This window comes from Xyrauchen texanus, chromosome 6, assembly GCF_025860055.1.
Source record: "Xyrauchen texanus isolate HMW12.3.18 chromosome 6, RBS_HiC_50CHRs, whole genome shotgun sequence".
Classification (NCBI taxonomy): domain Eukaryota; kingdom Metazoa; phylum Chordata; class Actinopteri; order Cypriniformes; family Catostomidae; genus Xyrauchen; species Xyrauchen texanus.
In genome coordinates, this window is record NC_068281.1 from 11,003,025 (window position 1) to 11,015,296 (window position 12,272).

Sequence of the window (12,272 nt, forward strand, 5' to 3'; positions counted from 1 at the left end):
GCAGAATTTTCACCCACTCATGATGACACAGTTGGTTCAATTGGTGGTGACACAGTCTGTTACATTGTCGATTACCGGTACACCATAAATGATGAAACAAACCCCCCTTTTACCTCAAAGAGGGCCTCAAGTGCGCCAAACAAACAACAAAATCATCGTTGACATATAACAAGAATATGCTATACCTATATGAATAAGTGAGGCACAGGCAGGACGCGACTCGGTTAATGTTGACTTCTGGTCCTCCAATTGCCAGAACATCAACATAACATGGTGATAACATTATCTGTGTCCTGTTTGCAAAATCAGAAACCAATCTTTTATTTTGCCATGGTAAATGGTGGAAGAGTGTTATGGAAACAAATTGCAATAATGGCTAACGACCACAAGATAGTGCCTAGGGATCAAAGTTTTTACCTTTTTTCTTCCTGTTTGTTTACATGAATGTGAGTAAAATTAATACGGGTTTAAAAAGTCAAAGTCCAAATTATATTATCATAACAATTTGAGTGAAAAGTTTAATTTAAAAATGTACATAACTTTCAGAATCTATTTGAGTCCCCCTCATGCTTAATTGACAACATGCTCTCGAGTTGGCGTAGACTCCACAAGTTTGTGCAAAAATGTATAAATCCATGTTTTCCCAGCATGATCTTGAGTATGTTCCAAAGAGCATCTTGTGTTATTCAAATGTACTTGGTAAGCTTTCCAAATGTGTTTATGTGATTAAACAATGGAATCTTAAATATTTAACATCATGTTTCAGTATACTAAAACGTTTGGTGTATTTCCAGGTTTAAGGTATAATTTGAATCCCAGATTTTCAGTGTGGACACAGACTTTTGAACCCCAATGTACTGTATATTTCATACTAGTAAGGCATTTTTGTGTGATGTACTTTACTTGGTATAGAGGTAAAGGGATAGGCTAGTTATTTATTGTCCAAGAAGACCAATCCCAGATGCTCAACAGAGCCAGAGGCCTCTTTTTAAAATTATGAAAACTAAAATAAAGTTTGATTGTCATAAGGCTCATGGGTAACATCTTATCCTACACTGATAAAGATTCTTGCAATGTTGCCATATAATGACACCATTAAATGTATTACAGGCTCAAGCAACCTGGAGCCACAACTAACTTGTCATCAGTCACCAGTTTTACCCATTTAGTCTGCAGTAACGGACATGACTGCAAACATACAGCAGGCCTAGTTGAGAAGCGTTGAAAATACAGGGATCCTGTTACATCCTCCTATGTAAAGTTGTTCAACATTCTTGGTAAAGACTTGACTTTTTAACAGCATAAACAATGCAGTAAAGAGTTTGAATAACCCTATTCTGATTACATGTATTATGGATCTTCCAAACATCAAAGCAACAGTTCATACCATAATGAAAATATATTATTTACTCATCCTTGTTCCATGCTCTTCAAAACAGTCTTCTGAAGCCATGTGATAGCTTTGACTGAGGTACAAATAAGTGTTCACATAGATCATCTGCACCTCCGCATGTCCAGTATAAAAAATTGTTTTAATGGTATTAACTCATAAATGTCATGGTCTATAATATGGCACCATTTCTCAATCTGGCGTGGGCTAGACAAAAGAATCAGGGCGTCATCAGTGAATAATGACTAACATTTAGGTCTGTTCCTCACCAAAAAAAGCCTATTGCATGACATTATAGTATTTATAATGGACGAGTCGTAAGGACTAATACTTTAATATGGGGCCGTTCACACCAGGCACCTCCTCATGCTTAAAAAAATACTAAACTAAGCTCCAAAAGTAGAGAATAATGTACGGGTCTCTAGACAGGGTCTCGCGTTTTTACAGCTAAAGTTTTTTTAAACTTTACGTGGCGTTTAAACAGCTGAAAACAGTCTCAGCCAAAGAGATCAAATGCAAAATATGTTTTCATTTTACATTGTTGTGTTTTCAAGGCTTATATGAATTAAGTCTTCACTCAGGATGGTAAAAAATCATGGAAGAATTAGAACACTCTCACACTCCATAAACAAACTCGTTGTGCTGTTTACAGAGGGATCCTGACCTCATTATATCACAGTCCACATGGTAGCTGAAAACTGCTAAACTCTGAGGTTTTTCCAATTTGACTCCAGTGACTGGATAGCTGATGTCGTTGATCAGGTAAGCATTTAGAGAGTCTATTAAAGGAATAGTTCACCCAAAAATGAACATTCTCTCATCAATTACTTACCTTTATGCCATCCTAGATGAGTATGACTTTCTTTCATCTGCTGAACTCAAAATGAAGATTTTTAGAAAACATGCTCAGCTCTTTTGGTCCATAAAATGCAAGTGAATGGGAGACCAATTTTGAAGCTCCAAAAAATCTTCATGTATTGGTCTGCTTCTCGCTCACACCTATCATATCACTTCTGACAATAAGGATTAAAATACTGGATACTTTTATGATACTTTTATGTGCTTTTTGAACTGTCAACATTTTGGCACCCATTCAATTGCATAAGGAGCTGAGATATTATTCTTAAAATCAGAATTTGTGTTATGCAGAAGAAATAAAGTCTTACACATCTGGGATGGTTTGAGGGTGAACCATTTAATGTCAAAATGGCCAGATAAATTCAAGATATTTAATTTCAAGATATCGGTGCCTGGGTAGCTCAGCGAGTATTGACGCTGACTACCACCTCCGGAGTCATGAGTTCGAATCCAGGGTATGCTGAGTGACTCAAGCCAGGTCTCCTAAGCAGCCAAATTGGCCCGGATGCTAGGGAGGGTAGAGTCACATGGGGTAACCTCCTCGTGGCCGCGATTAGTGGTTCACGCTCTCAGTGGGGCATGTGGTAAATTGGTCATGTATCGCGGAGAATAGAATTAGCCTCCACATGCTGTGAGTCTCCGCGCTATCGGGCACAGCGAGCCACGTGATAAGATGTGTGGATTGACTGTCTCAAAAGCAGAGGCAACTGAGACTTGTCCTCTGTCACCCGGATTGAGGTGAGTAACCGTGCCACCACGAGGACCCAGTAAGTAGTGGGAATTTGGGCATGCCAAATTAGGGAGAAAAGGGGATAAATTATAAAATACAAAAAGAGTTATTTGTATGTGCCAGTGCAGTAATATAAGACACCAATTTATCTTGAAGGCTTATCATACAAAGGGTTTATTAATAAATTCAAGATGGTTGACTTTGTTTTATATCTAGCCTTCATTGGTTTTTATATCTTACCATATATACAATTTAATGACTTTTGCAAATTCATGCATTTCTTTTTTTCACCCTGATGCACAGTGGTGGCTGCTTTCGCAAATTTATTTACCAACTAATGATTAACAAAACTCCACATCAGAACTTACTTGAACCTCTGAATGTGAGTGTTACTACACACACACTTGGTGTCCTCTTTTGTAAAAGTACACCTTTTCTTTTTTGTGGCTTTAAGATCAAAAGATGTGTTTGATTTATGTTTTTGGAGCACTGATAGTCATCACAAATGGAGTCTATAGCCAAGGCATGACAACTTTACCGTCAAAACAAAATGCTGTTCGGGGTAAGCTTTATTTGTTCAGATAACACGCTGTTTCTCTCTCATGAACAGACAACTTTACACACACACACACACACACTTACACACAAAATGTTGGATCTGTTCAAGCCTGTCTCCTTTTCTCTTCACCTCCCTCAATAGACCTGTTTGTAGCAGTAGGTTCACCTGTGAAGATACTGTGCACTGAGGGAAAAGAAATAAGGGTGGAGTGGAGACTGAACAGTTCAGTTCTTTACTCAAACCCTATTCTCTACATACAAAACACCAGTCTGAAGGACCAAGGCATCTACACATGCCACCAACAGAATGGAGACCTGATACAAACACTATCTCTACATCTGGGCTGTAGGTTGACATATTTACTTGTTAGTCTGCCGAAAATGGTTCACTAGGACAATAGGGATTTCCTATTAATACAGAGATCTTAAACTGAAATTTCATCCTATGGAATGTTTGTTTTATTCAGATCCCCCTTCTCCTCCGGATGTGTATTGTTGGTCTCCAAGTTACCCTAAAAGAGCAATATGCTCTTGGACACTGAATCCTGACCCTATACTTCCCACACATTACATTACTACATACAGGTATTGTATTCTGCATTGTTTTAAAATCATGCTTCTTTTATAAGTTTCAGTTGAAAATAGTGTTAATTGGTGAATCGGTTTGGATTACAGCACAATATAGCTGTCTTTATAAGTTTTATTTAAAGGAATAGTCAGGGTTCAATACAAGTAAAGCTCAACTGACAACATTTGTGGCAAAATGTTGATTACCACAAAAATGAATTTATTCGTTCCTCCTTTTCTTTAAAAACAAAAACAAAAATTGAGGTTACAGTGAGGCACTTACAATGGAAGTGGGGCCAAAAGGCAGAAATGCGACACTTATAATTTTATAAAAGCACCTACATTCATTCTTCTGTTAAAACTTGTGTATTATTTGAGCTGTTAAGTTTTTCAACTTGTCGTTTTTGTGGGAATACACATGGTCAAGGCAACAAAGTTGTAAAATTAAATATACTGCAACTTTACACATAAAAGGTAGTAAGAAATGTTATCACACTAAATTATGTCAGCAAGCATATTGTTTATGGCTTGTGGCCAGAGCCATAGCTCTGGTAGGTGAAAGGTGGGAACAATTCTAGGGGCCCAATGGTCCAGGGGGGCTAACAACAAATAGATAAGGAGACCCAGAATTCCTTGCAACGGCCCTGCTTGTGTCTTTACTTTTAAAAAACTAGAGTATTTTAATGTTACAGATTGGTCCCATTAAATTTTTATGAAATTGTCTCACTGTAACCCAATTATTCTATTTTTTTTTTCATGCAAGAAAAGGAGGAACGAGCCAAAATGTTGTGGTTGTCAACTTTATGCCACAAAAAGATTGAGCTTAACTTGTATTAGGCACGGAATATCTCTTTAACCATGTCAATTGCTGTAATCGGATCCACTGTCATATATTGATGATTATAAAATGTGTACTACAGTTCAGTAGTTCAGAATATTTGCAATAATAACCTCTTAAATGTAAACATAGGACCTATTCAGACCCACTCTCAAGTGCTCAGCAATGCCAGAAATGGGAAGAACAAGACAGTCAGTGTGTGCTAGAAGAGCTGAAGATGTTTGAAATTGAACCAACTCTTATCAACATTACAGCTATTAATGCTTTGGGAAGCGCAACACGTATATGGCCATTTCTTTTCGAGGATATAGGTGAGACTTTCATAGCCCTCTCCTTCCAGCTCATTTATTTCACTATTGACACTCCTCTTATGGCAGTCTGTTGAAATGATTTATACAACATGAAATGATATATGTTTAAAAAAGTTGCGGAAAAATTGCTGTGTGACGAAACCGCTTTTGAAATGTTTCAAGGCCATATCAATGTTTACATCTTTACGCATATTCCATCAAATCATATTGAGTTTTGTTATTCTTTTTACTGGTTGGTTTGCAGTGAAACCTGATCCTCCAGTGAATGTGACTGTGATGGTAATGCCAGGAAGGAAGTTGTCTGTGCAGTGGGGTCCACCACCCACTTGGCTGGATCCTGTTAACTTTCCTCTTAAATACAAAGTAAAATTCTACTGGGGCAAACCTGAAACGGCTAGAACAGTGAGTTTCTTATGTTGGTGTCAAAAGCTACTACATTCTTTCATGCTGTATGTTACTGAAACAAAAGTAACCTAAAAAGTGTTGGTAAGCCAACCTCGTGCTAGAGATGACATCCTGTAAGATTTTCTTTGTCTATCCAATTAAATTAATTTTTTAATGTTGAGTCCTTTGTTTCTAGCTCGGCCCTTATGAATCTAACAAAATGGTTTTGAGTGGGCTGGTGGCAGGAAGGACCTATTACATCCAAATATCTGCAAAGGACTTCCTCGATGGTGGACAGAGCAGTAGCTGGAGTGGTCCTATAAGTGCCACTATACCCGTCAACTGATGAGATGAATCATTTCAAGGGCTTTCAATCAGTTAAAGGGATAGTTCACCCCCAAAATAAAATGCTCTTGTGATGTACGCACTCCTGGAATCCCAGATGTGTATGACTTTCTTTTTTCTACAGAACATAGATGAAGATTTTTAAAAGATTATCTCAGCTCTATAGGTCCTCACACTGCAAGAGAATGGGTGCCAAAAATGTTAAGCTCCAAAATACACATAAAAGGATCATAAAAGTAATCTATATGAGTCCAGTGGTTAAATCCATGTCTTGAGTAGCTATATTGTAGGTGTGGGTGAGAAATAGATAAATATTGTTTTTTTTCCACAAGTTCTCCTCCCTGCCCAACAGGGGGTGATATGCGTGAGAAATATGAATCACCAGAAGAAAAGAAGGAGAATGTAAAATGAAATGAAAGTGGAGATTGATTGAGCTGGTAGCAGAATTTATGGTTTAAAAAAAGGTCCGTAAATATTTATCTGTTTGTTGTTGCCCTTGTGTGCATTTTGAGGCTTCAAAATTTGGGCACCCATTCACTTGCATTGTATGGACCTACAGAGCTGAGAAATTCTTCCCCAATCTTCACTTGTGTTCAGCAGATGAAAGAAAGTCATACACAATTTTCATTTTTTGGTAAACTATTTCTTTAAAACATTTAATTGAAATAATTTCATTATATTTTGATTATTTAATCAAATAAATAGTGTATGTGAATATTTGCTGAGAAAAGCACACCAATGAAAATAATTCAAAGACTGTAACCTACATTATTGTGTCAGACGAGTAAATAATTGAAAAGACAATACAAAAAGTGCCTTTCAAAGTAAACATAATGATTGTTGTATTTCCATATCATTGAATGAACTGTAAGCCATCATTGTCCAGCATCCCATTTTGCAATCGATTTTGCATCGAGACTTACATAAACTTTTAAAACTTGTAAGCATTTCTGACATTTTTAAAGCTGGCCATCTGTCCTTTTATTATCCCACTGCTATCTTAATATGTTTGTGACACAATAAACATCGCACATCTTCAAGCAGCAAAATAAATCATTTTTAATGCCGGTTCAGTTCTAGCAACAAAGCTGAATGTTTTGCCATTCAGGTTTCATTTCAAAATCATTTTAGAAATAGCAGTTTAAAACAATGTGCTCAAAGGGCAAGAATTTGAAAAGCATTTTAGTGCTATTTATTAATATTATGACTATTCAAGAGAAGAATTAAAGACAAAAAATATGTGAATGAATGTAAAAAAAAAAGTGGGAATAAATGGTCTAGTATGAATGGTGAGTTAAATAATACAGTTGTTAATGTAGTCTAATATAAAGTTTTAAAACAAAGCAAAGAGTGTTTGTAAAACGGACCAGGTTTCTTTATCCACTGCAAACTGGATGTTCTGCTTGCAAAATGCAACATCTTATTGCACATGACCAGATATCAGGTGATGAAGATTGTGTCTTCACCTTACACTGTTTTAGATTTTAGTGCTTAGCATAATGTGATGACACGTAAACACCCTAATCCCATTTTTCCTGGCAGAATCCTGTACATTGTAGGAACGCCTATAAAACACTGCATGTAACCCATCAATTTGCTTCGTCGACAATCAGTGGTGTTACAAACTCAGAGTGGCGAATACCCAGGGAGAAAGATGGTGCACGAGGCAGGTGTGCCGTGACCTTCTCTGGGCTGTGTGTGCCCGGGCCAGGCTTCCGAATGGCAACGATAGGAATATTATGACGGCTTTGCATGGAGAAAGATGGCTGTCTCTTCAGATAAACACTAGGGTCTGTGCTGTTGTACCGGCCAGGTCCTGGGGTCATGGACAGGTCCTCTGATGGACCGCCTGCTTTCCTTCTTGCTGATATGCTGAAACTGGCACTAGAGGATTTGTGGGGAACGTGGGCACCAGTGAGGTTAGGTAAGGTGTAGCGGTTGGGGGCGGGTACAGCATCCACACTGCGGTAACGTGTGCGGAAGGCCATGGTGTAAGATGGAGGTCTATGGTGAAAGTTCAAAGGTGGAGCTTTCTCAGGACTGTACGCTCCTGGTCCAGGAGTCTGGAATGTCTCCGCTAACCAAAAAAAAAGAAAAGAAAAAAAAAAAGAGTGAACAACCCTGCAGAATATTCTGGTTTCAAAGTTAAGTCAACAGCATTTTGAGGCATTTACCTCAATTTCTAAGGGGATTTCCCCCCTTTTTCACGCCCAATTCCAAATGCTCTTTTTTAAGTCCTCGGGGTCGCGTAGTGACTCGCCTCAATCCGGGTGGCGGAGGACAAATCCCAGCTGCCTCGATCCGTCAAAACGCGCATCTTATCTCGTGGCTTGTTGAGCGCGAGCGCGTTGCCACGGCAACATAGCGCGTGTGTAAGCTTCAAGCCAACTCACCACGCGCCCCACCGAGAACGCGAGGAGGTCGCCCCATGTGACTCTACCCTCCCTAGCAAGCGGGCCAATTTGATTGCTTGGGAGACCTGGCTGGAGTAACTCAGCACGCCATGGGGTGCTCCAGGGGTGGTAGCCAGCATCTTTACCACTGCTACCCAGGCCCCCTTCCCTCGTTTTCTTAAAAAAGAAGAAGCAAAAAGTGGAAGTGAATGGGGCCATTTTTTTGGAAGGTTAAAGGCAGAAATATAAAATTGTCGTTTTTGCAGCGGACTACTGTTCTAGGTAGATGTACTTATGGTTATTTGTTACTGACATTACCTCATTATGGCAACAAAGTTGTAATTTGTTGTGTAGCCACACTTATCATTAGTTGAAGTCGAGATGAAATTAAAAATGAACCTATTTACTTTGTTAAAACAAGTTCCTGGTCTTATTGTACTCAATTCATTGGTGCTCCTTATTCCAAAGAAAAAAGAATTGTCCTCATAATCTTTCATCAAAATGTAATAACTTGCTCAACCTCTGAAACAACTTTTCTTTTCGAGATGCCACCAATTACTTGTCTTTTCTGACCCCTCCAACCACCTGGCTCTATTATTGTATGTAACACCCACATTCATAATATAATTATATCCCACCCTACATTTCTTATTGTTGATCATCTTTACTCAGAAATACGCACGTTTACGGAACTTTAAATACATGATGACTAATGTTCTATTTAGGTTTCTATCACTAGACCCAGAATTTACATGACTTAAAAATAAGCAAAATAGATGTTTGTAATGAATGCACACCGGTAACGTAAACAGAAGTGGAAAAACATCTAGCATCAAATTAGAAGAAAACCCACCTGTCTTGTTTTTTCTACCAAGCATGGAGTACGAAGGGGTGCCGTCTCTTCCAAAGCGGGTCATTTTGGCATCTATATGATACTGAGGCCCTGGACTGGAGTCTAAAGACACCACTGCTCAATGGAGACATAAAAACACATCAGGGTTTACTGAATTAAAATCAAATGTATGGATTTTATTAGCTTAATCTGCCAGAGATATCACATTAATCATTATAACGCATGCCATTGTTTGTGTGATAAAGCCCAAATGTGTGAGCCTTTTTTGCATACATGCTTTGATCAAACTGGGTGTTCTTTTGCAGAAGGAAGTGGGAGTTACATGCCACTAATTAGGCATGTTATAGTGTTTCAGTGTGTATGTGTCTGTGTGTCTGTTTGTAAATCCATGCATTACTTTGGTGCTTTGTACTAGACACTAATCAAACTATAAAATTGTCAGTCCATTACTTTTAGATTTGGACTGAGAAGTGCCATTTGTCCTCATTATATAGCCGAAGAACAAGCTTGCTTAAGGGCATTCTCACATTATTCTACTAACACAGCTATATTTCTATGGCATTAACAATGCCATCTGTCACAGTGAGAAGTGTTTGATTTCATGTCATGTCACTCACTGTTTCTGCTCATGCGGCTATGAAAGGAATAGGCCGGGCTGCTGGGCTTGGTGTAGTCATGGTTAATATAACCAATAGTGGGTGGAAGAGCATAACGCCCAGGCCCGGGCCCTGTAGGCATAAACAAACATAAGGAGTGAGCTAAAATAGCCATTTTTTTTACCATTTATCATTGGAATTGTGTAGGGTAACGAACAGAAAATGGTACATACATGCAGGACTCATTAACATTATGGAAACAATATACTGTATTATGGGAAACTTTTCCACTGGATTTGTATTGTATTATTTAGCACATGATTACAAATATGTCTGCTTTGGCTCATTAATTTTGTGACAGCCAATATAAGGTATACAGCTGCTAAATACTGTGTTCCTCAGAGTCGTGAATAAAAAAGTTTATTATTATTATTATTATTATTATTAAATATAAAATAAAATTGTGGAATCTGATTCATGTGAGACATGAAAGGTCACATGCTGTGCAGATTTCTAAAGTCTTGGGAAAACCTTGCTTGTTAACTTTTATTTGAAACCATAATAATTTTAATACACCGTTAAACATCATAGAACCTTCTTAAAGCTTTGGGCAAAAAATTTAAATTAAAAGAACTTTTCTCAGAATGATCCAGACAGGTGTTGCAATAAAAGACCTAACTGACAGTTTCTTTCATCAAACTGCCAATCCATTCTCAAGATCCATAAAAGGAGCCTGCTGTGCATGTTTCAACTACTTACAAACCATTGTGCTTATAGAGCCCTGCGCTAAAATAAATTGTCAGACCTCCCCGCTTTGCTGAATAATTCTTTCACTGCAATCATTTGCACAAATTAATCTATTGAAATGAATGGTCACAAACTCACCCCTTTCTCTGCCAGCAATGATAGGCCTCCGTCTCACAACTTCCCCCATGCCGCGTGTATTTTCTGGCTGGCTTTAAGAGCTGACAGGAAAATCGGCAGCAAGTGTGCTCGGGGAGGTCCAGCAAAGGTTGAAGTTTCAGTTAATACACACTGGAGAGACAACTACAGCCTGAATTATAAATGAATCTTACAAGCACAAGAAACCTTACCCTTGTCCAGGCTACAAGGACGTCCATCTCAATATCTTTCTGCATAACAGATTTCCGAACATCCATCACCACCTACAAAAGACACCTACCGTTACAGCTTGGCAACCTATCTGTAAACCACAGCTAATGAACCAATTACACATGATGAAGTGGACATTTAACATCTAGAGCAGATTAAAATAACTATGTTTATATTCAATGACCACTCTTTTCTGTCAAAGTAACATTAGATATTTATGGCCACTGCAAATCTTATTAGTAACAGAAAGTCTTTACTTCATTGTGTAAACGTATATTAATATATTAACCACCTTCATCAACATGGGTTATTATGTTTTATATAATTGCATCAATTACTGCAATTGTATTTATTTGGAAGTGTTATAATATAATATATATAATTGTGTTTATAAGTGAATAACAAAATTATGATTCATGTTTCATGTTCAGAAAAATGAACACCGTTCTGTTCAACAGAAAGGCCGAGAAGAATCTGGATGAGCTCTACTTTTAAGAGCAGAATAAAAGGACCTAATATTATTATGATTTACTCAATTTGAGTTTGTAGGAGTTCCAAATGGAACAAGTTTTTATGACAAGTTGTTTTCTGAAAATTGACATTTATTCACTTAATAACATCTTAATTACATCTTACTGTATTTTGTATCAGCTCCATCAGAAATATTAAAAAGCATGCTATTTTCATTTGATCCATCCAACAAGAAAGTATTTAATTACCTAATAATGGTGTTCAGTAAATGAGCTATGTGATAAAATACATTCATTCAGAAAAATAAATGTTTCTGTTTTCACACTATTCTGAAAATTCTGATGGAGTTCACAGAATTAAATTTTTCCATCTACGTAAACTATGTGTTGTACTCTGGAGCCATATTGTGTTTTTTTTCCTCAGTTGAAGCTGCATCTATAACCTAAACTAAAATGCCAAAATGATTCCACAATTCTTAACAGGAATGATCAGAATGGGAAGATAGAGTTGACATGTTAAAGCTGTGAAAGCAGAGACTTACACATTGTTTGTTTAAAATGTAAACAAAATATAAAACTTACCAGACCACGTGTCCTACTGTTGCATCCACCATAAGCAGGAAGTGGGAAAGGGGTACTCAGGGTTATATCTGAACATGGCATTGTCTGATTTATTCAGGGTTATAAGTTGATGCAAAGTGAGGATACTTACTTAACTTTTTTTAAGTAAAATAAAATTGACTTTATGCATTGTTTGATATCTTACAGATACATACCTTTCATTTGATATTCATAAATCTGTTGCCTTTTTAAACACTTTGTTAGGCAGTTTTACAGTTTGAGCTCTAGCTGAGGACAGGTTAAGT

General features: G+C 37.5%; 2 protein-coding genes across 3 annotated transcripts; one reads left to right on the plus strand and one right to left on the minus strand.

Annotated features, from left to right (window-relative positions):
* Positions 1–2,133: 2,133 nt before the first annotated feature.
* ebi3 (Epstein-Barr virus induced 3) lies at positions 2,134–7,021 on the plus strand. 2 transcript variants are annotated; one of them, XM_052128853.1, is made up of 7 exons: positions 2,134–2,152; positions 3,433–3,540; positions 3,679–3,882; positions 4,004–4,121; positions 5,074–5,252; positions 5,497–5,654; positions 5,833–7,021. In XM_052128853.1, exons 2-7 carry the CDS (start codon positions 3,441–3,443, stop codon positions 5,980–5,982), a joined length of 909 nt encoding a protein of 302 aa, XP_051984813.1. In that variant the 5' UTR covers positions 2,134–2,152; positions 3,433–3,440; the 3' UTR covers positions 5,983–7,021. The 2 variants fall into 2 exon arrangements, with proteins under 2 accessions (XP_051984813.1, XP_051984812.1); XM_052128852.1 differs by lacking the exon at positions 2,134–2,152 and having other exon boundaries at positions 3,230–3,540.
* Positions 7,022–7,570: 549 nt separating this feature from the next.
* Positions 7,571–10,757, minus strand: odf3l2a (outer dense fiber of sperm tails 3-like 2a). Its single transcript, XM_052128855.1, has 4 exons — positions 10,709–10,757; positions 9,845–9,955; positions 9,228–9,341; positions 7,571–8,058 (listed from the first exon to the last, which is right to left on the minus strand). The coding sequence occupies exons 1-4, from the start codon at positions 10,755–10,757 to the stop codon at positions 7,571–7,573; spliced, it is 762 nt and encodes a 253-aa protein (XP_051984815.1).
* Positions 10,758–12,272: the final 1,515 nt, after the last annotated feature.

Excerpts from the sequence above, each read along its gene's own strand:
- odf3l2a (XM_052128855.1), bottom strand. The coding sequence starts at position 10,757 with ATGGGGGAAGTTGTGAGACGGAGGCCTATCATTGCTGGCAGAGAAAGG. Across the intron at positions 9,342-9,844 it reads TAGCCGCATGAGCAGAAACA|TGGTGTCTTTAGACTCCAGT; the intron begins GTGAGTGACATG and ends TCCATTGAGCAG. Across the intron at positions 8,059-9,227 it reads TGGTAGAAAAAACAAGACAG|CGGAGACATTCCAGACTCCT; the intron begins GTGGGTTTTCTT and ends TTTTTTGGTTAG.
- ebi3 (XM_052128853.1), top strand. The coding sequence starts at position 3,441 with ATGTGTTTGATTTATGTTTTTGGAGCACTGATAGTCATCACAAATGGA. Across the intron at positions 3,541-3,678 it reads AAAACAAAATGCTGTTCGGG|ACCTGTTTGTAGCAGTAGGT; the intron begins GTAAGCTTTATT and ends CTCCCTCAATAG. Across the intron at positions 5,253-5,496 it reads ATTTCTTTTCGAGGATATAG|TGAAACCTGATCCTCCAGTG; the intron begins GTGAGACTTTCA and ends GTTGGTTTGCAG.